The sequence below is a fragment of the Rosa chinensis genome, chromosome 2 (genome assembly GCF_002994745.2).
Source record: "Rosa chinensis cultivar Old Blush chromosome 2, RchiOBHm-V2, whole genome shotgun sequence".
Classification (NCBI taxonomy): domain Eukaryota; kingdom Viridiplantae; phylum Streptophyta; class Magnoliopsida; order Rosales; family Rosaceae; genus Rosa; species Rosa chinensis.
Genome location: NC_037089.1, coordinates 80,007,115 through 80,019,776, shown reverse-complemented (window position 1 = coordinate 80,019,776; position 12,662 = coordinate 80,007,115). Strand labels below are relative to the sequence as shown.

At 39.9% G+C, this 12,662-nt stretch overlaps 2 protein-coding genes and 1 non-coding gene across 3 annotated transcripts; 2 read left to right on the top strand and 1 right to left on the bottom strand.

Moving 5' to 3' along the window:
• The first annotated feature begins 174 nt into the window (after positions 1 to 174).
• Positions 175 to 1,734, top strand: LOC112189891 (MYB-like transcription factor EOBII). The gene is made up of 3 exons (XM_024329275.2): positions 175 to 387; positions 661 to 790; positions 876 to 1,734. Exons 1-3 carry the CDS (start codon positions 243 to 245, stop codon positions 1,591 to 1,593), a joined length of 993 nt encoding a protein of 330 aa, XP_024185043.1. The 5' UTR covers positions 175 to 242; the 3' UTR covers positions 1,594 to 1,734.
• Positions 1,735 to 2,180: 446 nt separating this feature from the next.
• TRNAI-AAU lies at positions 2,181 to 2,254 on the bottom strand. Its single transcript has one exon. It is a non-coding gene; the product is annotated as a tRNA-Ile (tRNA).
• An 81-nt stretch (positions 2,255 to 2,335) lies between these two features.
• Positions 2,336 to 3,276, top strand: LOC112189229. Its single transcript, XM_024328526.1, has 2 exons — positions 2,336 to 2,473; positions 2,796 to 3,276. Exons 1-2 carry the CDS (start codon positions 2,361 to 2,363, stop codon positions 3,013 to 3,015), a joined length of 333 nt encoding a protein of 110 aa, XP_024184294.1. The 5' UTR covers positions 2,336 to 2,360; the 3' UTR covers positions 3,016 to 3,276.
• The last annotated feature ends 9,386 nt before the right edge of the window (positions 3,277 to 12,662 follow it).

Genomic DNA, 12,662 nt, shown 5'->3' with positions numbered 1-12,662 from the left:
ATTTCTTGATGGAAGGGTCATTTTCATGAAGACTGAAACAGAGATTTGGTTCAAAGACCTTGACCAGTACGTGAGATCATCAATTGGAGTGTTTGCTGTTTCTCTCACTGATTCTGACATGTATATATGTAGAGGGAATTAGGCCATGCATTGATGAGTAGTATCCGAGTGATAGATAAATTAACAGAGAGAGAGAGATACACGAGGCATCGATTGAGAATTTACAAGTGAAATTGAGGAACATGGCAAGTGTGCTGGTGGGATGGGGCGGTGTTGCGGAAAAAGGGTGGAGGAAAGGTCCTTGGACTCCTGAAGAGGATAAGCTGCTCAGTGAGCATGTCAATTTGCATGGAGAGGGAAGATGGAGTTCTGTTGCTAGGTGCACAGGTAATTAATTACTTCATTCATTCAAAGTCTTTTACTATCTTCTTGGCTAGTTAATCCTAGTAAAATAGGAAATTAAAAACCCTTTTTTTGTGTTATATTGGAGGGTAATTTGAACCCCCAACTCATCCTCACTCTCCCTCACCACTTGTGTCAGCTACTCCGAAGAGTTACAAAGTACAAGGTTGGGGTCTTCATATTGTTAATTTTCAGATTTTATGATCATATATGGTTTTGTTTTTTTATGTTCATGATGAATTGGGTTTTGTTGATCAGGGTTGAACAGGAGTGGGAAAAGTTGCAGACTTAGATGGGTGAATTATCTTAGGCCTGGACTGAAGAGAGGCCAGTTAACACCTCAGGAGGAAGGCATTATTATTGAATTGCATGCTTTATGGGGTAACAAGTAAGTAATGTCTTTTGATACTAGACTGATTTTTTTCTCTAAAATAGATTTCAGTACTCACTTCTTTTATGTGCAATATTTGCAGGTGGTCTACAATTGCTAGATACTTGCCTGGGAGAACAGACAATGAGATAAAGAACTACTGGAGAACTCATTTCAAAAAGAAAGAGAAGTGCACCGAGAAACAGCAAAAACGAAAAGCTCAAATCCTCAAAGAGAAGCAACAACAACAACAACAAGATATAAAGGATGATCAAGAAAACAAGAAAATAAAATCAGCCAATAGTAGTACTTCACCACAGGGACATAGTGAAGCCTTGACCTGCAGCAGCGAATTACGAAATAATAATATGATCCCTGATGAGCTGCAGCAGCTGGCACAGCCAACTCAAGAGATGAATGTTGTTTTTGCATCCCCGAATATGGAGGAGGCTCAATGCTTACCTGCACTAGTGTCGATGAACCAATTAGGCGGTACTACTAGTGCCGTTGAATCTACTATACGGTCATCGGAAAACACTGCCATGATTAACATTGAATCAGAAGACGATCAAGGGTTTTGGGGACAACTCTGGAACCTAGACGATGATCATGGTCATGTACAAGCTAACCGTGTGGGATATCACACCAGTTATAGCAATAGTGAGTGCCGGAACAGTTTAGCCTTGCAGCAGAATCAAGCAATTACAGCTACATCTTCTGGAGCCATACGCAATGAAGCTACTAGGGCTAGCAATTTTTCCTGGGGAGAGGATATTCGTTCCTATAAGTACTTCTATAGCGGATCAGGCCACACATTCTAAGGAAGGCAATACCTAGCTGATTCATTATTGATGTTAATAAACTGGAACCGGAAGATTATTTATAATCATACTCTAGCCATAACACCATGAACTCATGCATGAAGCTGTATGCTGTACTTGTACTAGCTAGTACTGATTTCGATTTGCATAATTAAATAACATTTTTCATAGAGTTGGACCTTTCTGTGGAGTCGATTCCTATATGTTCTTGATGTTTTTCATTTAAAATTCCCGAAGATCACATAAACTAAAATCGAATTAAAGAAATCTAACATGAGGTGGCAACCATTCAGATTCTATTTTATAGCGAAACAAGTGGCAAATTCCATATGACCTAATTAATGTCAAAGCAATGCTAGCTTGCTGATGATTGGGCATTTGAATATGAACTTAATCATCTAAAAGTAGACATGGCATTCAAAGTGTTCTTTTTTGCTTCTTCTTTTGTTTGTGATCAGATGCAAATAATTGCTTCCTCCTTGTTTCTGTTTTTCATGGTTACATTTTCACCGAGTCTAAAGAGAAATAACAAGTCTAAATACAGAAAAATTATATAAAAAATGAAGGAAAAAAACATTTTAAAACACTGGCCCATACAGGTCTCGAACCTGTGACCTTCGCGTTATTAGCACGACGCTCTAACCAGCTGAGCTAATAGGCCGTTGTTGATACATGTTTCATATGAATTATAGATATTTTCTATAACCAAATCGGATAAAATGTGTATACTTATCCACAGTCTGGGAGTGGATAGCAAACAAAAGGAGATGGACAACATAACTGCAAGCGAGCTGGCGGGTTTTGGAGTTGGAACTCTACTTCTCTGCGCCACCATTGCTGCTCCAAAGGTCGATGCTTTCATCTCTGGCTCTCAGCGCAGGTAATACACATTACCCATCTCTTAATTTTTCATCTTCCTAATGTATACGTGACTCTTTATCTTCATCAATTTCAATTCTAGTTTCCAATGATTGCATCTTTATGAGACACTATGTGCATAGGGTAGGGCGTAATAATGAAATATGAAGATCAATGAAAACCCAATATTTGATTCTGCAAGTTCAATAAAGGTAATCAGTAAAATCTAGTGTCTTGTTGTTTTGAGCTCTACATGGTATTGGAAAATTCTACATGTTACATTTTGCAGTTCAATAGTAATTGCAAATGTGTGCTGAATATGTGACCTTTGGAGTGATGTTCAGTTCTTTGGGAATGTGCAAGAGATGTGGTAATGTAAGGAAGATAGCATGCTCAACATGTAGAGGAACTGGATTGGTTAAGGAAGGTGGAGTAGCCGGTTTTAATCTCATTGATGACTTGTATCAATCGCTAGGGGGTGATGAATCGAAAGTAAGATCCATTGCTTGCACCAAATGTCAAGCTAAAGGTCATTTTAGCTGCCCTGATTGCTCTAAAACATAACTTGTTTGAGTTTCTGTATGTCATGTGAATCAAAGTTGTCGTCTGCCAGTTATGCTCTATTCAAAGTACGCGCTTTCTTCTCCTACAGTTACATTACTTCTTTTGGTTGTAAGTAGTGAAAGTGAAAAACAAGTTTATGAACCCAATTTTAGGCTGGATATACACAATGGTTGATAATTTCATATGTATGCATGGTAAAATCTTTTTCTATATCTTGTCATCTCTCACAGATAATATACTGAGAGTATTGCTTGTATTAAATTGGATAGTTTGCTAACCCTGTCAAGAGACTTTATACTACTGCAAATCTAATGATATCAGTCAACATTACCTGCCCCTTAACAAGAAGAATCTCATGGTCAAGGTAGTATCGACTCCCTTGTGTCCTTTCTCCCTTTTATGGTGTATCTGTGGTTGAAATCAGATATAAAGGAATTTTCTCCTTCAAGTGCCTGGTGGTCAGAATGGAGCTAAAAACAAGTGGGGAGGGGCGTATGTAGATTTCATCTAAGGATCTTCATATGTTATCAGTGGCTTACATTTTCTGAAGGTGTTCCTTCTCTTGCATGCTCTATCCACTAAAAGATATCCAAATCCAATTGGATTTTGATGAGAAGGAGCATTGTGTGTCTTTTTGTTAACCTCCCGCCACCACTACTAAAAATTTCAAGTACATTGCAGAGTGACATAATGGTATCCTAAGAAAGAAGTTTTTGCCAAAGCTAGCCATACCTCGGATCAAAGTATATATACCCTTCAAATCGGCAGGAATATTCTGTCTTTGGATCAATTCTATGTTAGGTGCACATACAAACTTTATACGATTTCTATGTATTGAAATCGGTTGTGATTTTCCTACTACCATGGTAAGTAAAGCCTTTTTCACTTTTACGCAATGTGATCATAGTAACTTCTGCAATACATGTCTTTAGTATACAGAAGTATGTAGATTTTGGTAGATTTCCAAGTCTCTCACCCTTCTTTAGCGTTGGCCTTTAAGAAATGCCTTTTTACAAGTTTTGCAACTTGTAGCAATATCCCCTTTACTGGATTGGACAAGGCTTAAAGCATTATTTTGCTAGTGGGGAAAACTGGAAAAGCAAACCTGATTGATGATAATATGCATGAGCATATAGTTGGGAAGTGACAAGGCACCTTGAACCAGCTATTGCTCCATTGGTGAATGGATGAGCCAGAAATGAACTCCATGATGACCTTATTTGACTCATTTCACTGATTGGACATGTGCCAGTGTGCCACTATATCCCTCTATATTTGATAAGCTCAACTTTATAAAGAACACATACAACTGGTGGGAGAGCATTTCTAATCCATGGTTCAATTATGAATACTAAACGTACTTCTATGAGAAATTTTTATTTATTTAATGTCTCTGATTTTACTCTGAGATACTAAACCAATCAGCCCGACGCAACAGAGCACAAAAGCAACATTTACCATTAACAATTCGGAATCTATGGATAATTTTCTGAGATTCTTGTTCACAAATTAGCCAAAAACCCTGGTAGACCAGTAAAAGCTAAGCACCATGAGAAGAAGATGCATTAGTTTCTTAAAACATGAAGGATTTTGGGTTGCCTCCTTTTTTCTTTTCTTTTTGTTTTGCACACTTTCTCCTTACGAATTGCAATTTAATGAACAAAAACCATTCAATTATCAAGTCATATATCCTTCAAAAATGATCATTACAAGTGAAAAATTATGCAGTCATTCGGTTATTTCTGTACAATACATATGACAAAATGATGTTCATATTATAACTAAGATATTATTGCTAAGAAAAAAGAAAAAAAAAAAAAAAAATTTAAATTACAAAGTTGAGTACGCAGAATCGGAGTTTTATACTTCTATAATACACTCAGTGAAGAGAGTGTTGTTGTCATTTCATCCCTTAACGCCTCAATCTCAAAATTTCAATATTCTAAAGTATTATAGAATTTTCAAATTTAAAATGTTTGGTGTCCTTTCATGCATAGTCACTTCAATAACCTTACAATGCTTCTTGTGTGACAATGTCATTCTGTCCCTATAAACGTGAACAGGGGTGCCCAGTTCCATGGGTGAAAATACTCATGTCCCATATCCTGTGTCCTGTAGTCCGGTACTTGAAGCTCAAGACCATATCACCAGCCAAGCCAAACAAGTGCTTTACCCAGCACGCTTCCGACAAGACGTAGTCGATCAACGCCGCACCACCAAAGTAACTCCGCTCCACCTCCGACACGTATGCGTATAGAATCTATAAACGCCGTTCGAAAGCGTCGCACCATCAATCATTCTCACGTCCGTCACCTGGCACTCTTCTGACCCCCAATGGGCCGATCGACACGTCTTGCTGTTCTTGCACTCCACCGGTGACAGTTGGCCCTTGGGAAACGGCGGGGTACGGTTTTCTCATCGGAACTGACATTTGTGCTGGGAACATAGGACGGACTTAATTCGATGGCAACACGTGTTTGCCTGGACTTTGTTCGTTTCCCTCTGTCTTGGGCAAAGCACTTGCCTTTCAGTCTTTACTCTTTAATCATAACACACCAAACTTTGATTCTATCTGTTCAAATTGTCTCTGTTAATTGCAATCCTTAACATAAATTATCAAAGATGCATGGTTTACTTAGGAAAATTTCATTTTACCCGAAGTAAGGCCCATTATGCATTTCAGTACACCAAGTTTCAAAACATAAACTTTGGTACCTGAGGTTTTAAAAAAGACCTAATATACATACATGGCGTCAATGACGCCGTTAGTTTTGTGTCAGCTGTCGTATTTCAAAGGGTAAAAAGGTCTCTTCAATTGTTTTACTCTGAGCACCCAAGTCTCTCTCTTCTCTTATTCTGGGCACCGATCTCTCTCTCTCTCTCTCTCTCTCTCTCTCTCTCTCTCAACCTGCCCTACAGGTCTCGTACTCGCTGCGAAGAGGCGAAGAAAAATTGGGATGAAACCCCGACCAAGCTCCTCTAAACGCACCTGCCCCATCCCTTACAATCATTCGAACTCCACCACTATGGTTGGTTTTCATTCTGAAAGGCGCCATCTCTATCTATATTTACCTCTGACCTCTTTCTCTTAACCCAGAAAGAGATTGAGGTGAGATTGCATTAGCTTGTCTGAGATCAGAGGTGAGATGTTCTTACAATCATACAATATTGAGGTGAGATGTTCGAGATTATCAAGGAAGAGCAGATCTGAGATCGCCGCCGAGGCAATAAGAGATGGCCCAGCCCAAATACTCGTTGCAATTGAAGGACCCGAGGAGGGACGACAAAAACGGGTGCGGATTTCGGGTCCTAGACCAGAAACAAGGTCCCCATGGCTCCCTTGGTTGTCGAGGTTGAGCTTTGGTGAAACGACGGGGAGGAACCAATTGTTCCAGATCAAGCGAACGAGAACCAAAGGAGGACGAGGAGGAAATGGAGGCGGAGCAACGACGGGGAGATTTCGGCAACGGAAATTATCGGAATTCTTCGATTTAGGGTTCTTCGTTTGGGGCTTTTCCATTCTGGAAATTTTGGGGTCTGATAGAGAGTGAGAGTCATGGGCCTTTTGAAGATGGCGGAGAGATATGGCGCCGACCTTCTGCAGGTGGCCTATCTCCGGCCTGGTAAGCTTCCGGTCGCGGCCATGGAGGAAGAGAAAGGGGATGAGTTTGGAAGGTGGATGTGGAGGAGAGAAATAGGATGGGTCTGTGTACATAGAGAGAGAGGAGAGAGGAGAGTGAGTGAGTCAGAGAGCGTGTGAGATTGAGGAAACTGAAAGTACTAAAGTACCCTTAGACAAATGAATAATGAAATAAGGGTTAACACAGTTATTGACGTCGTGTACATATATTGGGTCGGGTTTGCAATTTGATGTACTAAAGTTTATATTTTGGAACTTCATGTACAGAAATTAATAGTGGGCCAAACTTCAAGTACTATTTCTGAAAATTTCCCTTACTTAATACTAGCTAGTGTTTACTTTCTTTTTCTTGGAAGACCGTACTTTCTTTTTCTTGGAATAACGGACGATAATCTTCAAGTCGGTCGACAAAATTAGTCGTTCGTATTAAGCTCTATTCTTGTTACGGACCAGTCGATTACACAACAAAATTGTGTGGACTCAGAACATAACTTATCTCTTTTTAACTCTCATATTAAATGACACTGCGTGTTGTCGAATATAAATTAAATTATTCGGATCACGTTCTCAAAAGTAGTAAACACTAACGTAATTGAACAGAAACAATAGAAAAATTATTAATACGTTCTGAAATATGTGTGCGTTCCTAAAATTTGACCCTAATTCAAATATTGACTTAAATTCTTTCGATCGATACAAAAAAGTAGAATTGATTTACGAATCAAATTAGGCTATAGCCTTTAATAATACGATGAGATGAGGAATAATAATTTATATGGGGCCTACTGCAAAACGATGCATCTTCGGCTACCCATGCACGACCGTTATAAAAAGTCCATCCTACCAGCAGGCTACCAAACCACCCGTATGCACCGTCATGGATTCTTTTACTCCTTTAAAAGGAAATGGGTGGTGAGTCATAAACCTAATGATTATGTAAGTTTTCTTCTCAGGAAACTATTCTGTACAATTCTCCATATGTGAAAAATGATACATAATATTTATCACCATTGTTATTAATTTCATTGTAAACCGTCATTTAAAAAAAATACTCAGACAAGACTCGATTACTGTCATGATCCAAGTGTTTATTCTAATGTCTTAGCTAGTGTTAATTAAGGACATATAGACTTTAAAAGGTCAAGAAGATTCGTAATATATTTTCGATTTCAGACCTGTATAATTTGTAATGTTACACGCACCTATCACATATCAGAAATCACATGTACATGTCTCCCCTATTTCCCATCTCTAATTTTTTTTTTCTTTTTTCTACGGCCGCAAATAATTGCCTCACAATTTTTCACACACGTGTTCCATAAGTTATAGCAAGTTTTCAAAGAAAAATCACCACGTCTTTTCCTTTTTTAGTACTTGATCGATCAGTTATTGTGCTCCAACGTATGGGGCTTGTACTCGGATATATATACCACTTCATAAATATCCACATTATGTGAACAGACTATACAGCCGTAGAAATTGAATGCCCCTGACTTTAAAATAAATTTGCACCATGGCCCAAGATGTGAAGCACAATATACTAGCATTTATGGACTTTTTGTCAAACAGAACTTACATATATATATCTGCTTGTACTTCTATTTATTCTGATCAATGATCAAATGGTAATCGCCCTGGTATCTCATGCAAATTTAGTACTAGTAAAACCGCATGTTAAAGGAAACCCCGACACAAATGAGATCATCAATATGGGGGGAAAAAAAAAAGTCTTTCATCATTCTATCAAATATTCGAGTATATGGTGAGCGAAAAAATAATAGAACCGTCATATCTTCAGGACTCAGGAGTTTATTCTTTCATTCAATCGTTTTAGGTAATACATAAGTAAAAGTTTCATCAATATCAGATTAGGCATTTTCCATAGCAAACTTGAGATAATTAAACTTGTGAGGCTGAATATATAAATTTCAGTCCGGGTCTGGGGAGGAGGGGTGGGGGCATTTTTGTCTCGCCAACCATTTTCCTTTTATTTAAATTTTTCTCGAAAAAGAAAATTGTTTTTAACGAATGGAGGGCAAACACGTGGAGATCCGTTTTAAGGTTGGTGACGACGTTGTGATACATTGCTCTTTAAAATTCGAGCAACTAGTTATTACTCTATGCCACGCGCCCTTGATGCGCTTAACAACTTGCAACAACTTTTTAATTAGAGGAGCAAAATGTCTCTTGTAACCCCGACCCTAATGGTTTATGTTCCAACAAAGATGTCACCCAATCATCTTATAGATGGCTTTAGATCTACCCTTTTGATATGTGTTGTCACATGCATCCTTTTTCAATCATAATTAAGATAGTGTTTTAGGGAATCAGAAATTGAGATAAATTTGCTTTGTATTCTCATTGATAATAGGAGCCTCTTTATATAGAGGATTACAATGTATAGAGCTAGAATCATATAAGGAAAGGGAATCTCTAGATTCTTCTAATTGAATCTCTAGATTCCACTAGGTCAAGTAACCTAGAGTTTGGATTAAATATAAAATAGAGATATCCTTAAACACTCTCCCTTGTGTTGTCCAAACGCGGTGCTTCACTTGTTGCCTCGTTAAAAACCTTGCCGAGTAACAAAAACCCAGTGGGACAAAAATAATCTCGGTCGAAGGGGAAAAAGAGCACAACACACCCTTCACGTTTCGAGGTGAACATGTAGACATCTCCCCCTGATGTCTGCGCCTCCCCCTGATGACTACGATCATGGGAGTTCAGATAATTTCCGCAAGCCAATTCTTGCCACATGTTTCTCGAACGTGGATTTGGGCAATGACTTAGTAAACAAGTCTGCCTCACTATCCTCATATTGAATCTAGTTCACTTTGATCACGAGGAGAGTCTGTTGTTGCTGATTATGCATGGTGTTATCGCTTTGATGTAGCCTTGCCTCATTTGTTCAAAACAAGCAGCATTATCCTAAATGCTCGTAGGCTCATCTGTGGTAGACTTCGAACCACAATTGTTCGAACATGCGTAACTATGAATCCAATCCATATTCATTCACGAACCACTTCATGAAAAGCAATAATCTCTGCATTGTTCGAAGATATAGCGACGGTCTATTCTGTAGACCTCCAAGATATCATGGTCTTTTCCTATGGTGAACACTTAACCAGTTTGGGAGTGACCTTTGTGTGGGTCAGAGAGATACCCAACATCAGCAAAACCTTCCAAAACACATGTCGTTTTGGGATGGGGATAGTGGACGCAGGCCAGTGTTGGCGGTGTACCTGGTGTGTGATGGGTCCAAATCCATCATCTCTTTGTAGGGATAAAACAAGCCCACATCACTCATACATCTCAAGTATCGAAAGATATCTTTTACACCAATCCAATGGCGTCACGTTGGCGCAGAGCTATATCTAGCTAACAAGTTCACAACATATGAGATGTCCGGTCTTGTGCATTGGGATAAGTACAATAATGCGCCTATTGTACTAAGTAAGGCACTTCTGCCTCTAGCACATCTTCGTCATCATCCTTTTGAAGAATAGGATCCTTTTCAGGATCAAGACTATGGACGATCATGGGGGTGCTTGAAGGCTTGACCTTGTCAAAATGCCTAAGCATCTATCGACACGATGCTCAAGTTCCAAACCGAGACATAATCGTGTTCTCCCAAAATCTTTCATCTCAAACTCAGATTTCAAGTGTTCAGCGGTTTCCCTTAACTCTTTAAGGGCTTCTAATGAAGATCATGTCCAACATGAACCGCGATAGAATCCGAAACTTGTCATAGAAACGCGTGGGCATATCCCTTCCCAATCAAGTAGTCGCTTTAGTGAGTGTTTCAACCTCTTTGTAAACGCGCTCCATGGTCTAGAGCCACTTGACTTGGGTAAATGAAGTTCACCATGAACCTTCATGTATATTCCCTATCTAGATCCCTATAGAGATACGTAGTGACCACATTTGTAAGCTGCATGTTCAGTTATTCGGAAACTACTAAACTGACAGGGTAGTGGAGTGCAATAACATCCGTTACGAGAGAATATGTCTCATCGTAGTCGATTCTAGGGCGTTTTGTGAGAAGCCTTGGCCATAAGGCGAGATTACCATATCTTTTTCTCACTACGCTTTCTAACGAAAACCCATTAGTCAACAGGTTTTATGTTAGGAGGTGTTGGCATCTCTAGCTCGGAAACCTTCCTCTTCGTTAGAGAATCCATCTTAACCTGGATCGCATCTTTCCATTTAAGCCAAAAAACTCTCTACGTTGGCATTCATTCATCAACGGAGGGTGGTTCAATATCATCGGACTCAACAAACTCATGCGCAACTACATCATCAATTATGATGGAGCTTCTATCCCACGTCTCATGTACACTAGTGTAAGTTTCATAGAGCTCTATATTCTCAGGAATAGGTTCTGACGTTGAGGCGTCCCCCAACGATAACCATAACCAGGAAGATACTTATGAGACAGATTTTTGAGTGTCGATGATCAAGGATTGGTTTGTGCCAATGTATCCTTCGAACACACGGGCCTCCCACGCATCCTACATAGGGCCATGACCTGTAATGCTAGAGTGCCACTCTCTTTGGCATTGGCGCCATGCCTACCTCCGTGTAAGGTGGCGCTACGTCCTCTCGTAGTGACGTTCTTCCTTGCAGGCATGTTTACAGCATATTTGTGTGATCTCGTCACTTTAATAGGGATCAAGATGAGACATAGTGGGGACAGACCACGACAATTCATGTCGTTCATGTTGAACATCTGTGTTCTTATCTCCCCCGAACGACGGGAAAACTGTCTCATCAAAGTGACAACCCGTAAATCTAGCAGTAAAGAGATCATCTTGCAAGGGCATGAAGTGGTGGACGATTGTTGGTGTCTCAAATCCAACGTAGTTTCCCATTCGTTTGTAAGGACCGATCATAGCGCGCTGTGGCGGCGCAATGGGAACATAAATGGCTCACTCAAATGTGCGTAAGTACAAAATACGTGTACCCAGTCACTAGCTGTAACGCATAGGTACATTGAGTGGCGGTAGGTCGTAGACGAATTAGCATAGCTACATGCGATATTGCATCACCCCAAGTGGATGTAAGAAGATTGGTGCGCATTACCAATGTTCGGACTACCATCGTAGTCGTTTCCGCGAGACTAATTGGGTGTGTACATGGGAATGTGATGTCCAACAGCAAGCCCATTGCAATATCCATCGAAAGTCTTTCGATGTAAACTTTCTAGCATAGTCAAATCCATTGACTGAATAGGATGATCTAGGGAGTGAGCCCGTTGTCATACGATATGGGCCAGGAGTGTAGTGTAAGCAGCATTTATAGGTGGACAATGGCACAACACGTGACCGGCGTGTTTGCGTGTCAACCAACATCATGAAATATTTAAGCGTCCGTAAGTTGGTTGAATCAATCCTCAAAATCCCTACGGATTCTTTGTAAGAACAGAATGAGTAATGTCATATCCTTTGCATAGGATTGTCTCAGTCCTAATTTCCCTAAGGAACGGGCTTTGTAAAACGAGCGAGAGGCCTTAGAAGCAACCATTGAGTATTGTGGTTAGGCCTGAGCATCTAAAACGCTATTTGAAGAAAGTTGGTGATTGCAGCATCACCTGGGGCGACATCACCATGATGGACGCCATCCATGACGTCATGGATAGGGACTGCGCCAGCCCTAGGCTGGTGGAGGACGGAGGCAGGGCCCTAGGCAGCTGCGTCGGTCACACTTAGTTCTGAAATCAACTTTTGATTCATGCTTCGTTTCGCTCGAGAGAAAGGATGTCCATATGAAGTCTTTGTAAACGGATCATCATATCATGACTAGGATGACCTATCCTGTCGTGACAAAGCCAATATGTGTCTAAATCCAAGAGATCTTCTCTCGTAACTTTATTGGATTAATAGCTCGAATAGTGACATAGAATCAACTAGAGAGACACATAAACTTCTCTAAGATGCGCTTTTGTTCGCAATCATTAGAGGTAATGCAAAGGAACTCATTTTCATTCTCTACATGCATTTTCGCATGG

Coding starts and splice junctions, on each gene's coding strand:
- LOC112189229 (XM_024328526.1), top strand. CDS start 2,361: ATGGACAACATAACTGCAAGCGAGCTGGCGGGTTTTGGAGTTGGAACT. Junction 2,474..2,795: donor ATCTCTGGCTCTCAGCGCAG/GTAATACACATT, acceptor AGTGATGTTCAG/TTCTTTGGGAATGTGCAAGA.
- LOC112189891 (XM_024329275.2), top strand. CDS start 243: ATGGCAAGTGTGCTGGTGGGATGGGGCGGTGTTGCGGAAAAAGGGTGG. Junction 388..660: donor TTCTGTTGCTAGGTGCACAG/GTAATTAATTAC, acceptor TTTGTTGATCAG/GGTTGAACAGGAGTGGGAAA. Junction 791..875: donor CATGCTTTATGGGGTAACAA/GTAAGTAATGTC, acceptor CAATATTTGCAG/GTGGTCTACAATTGCTAGAT.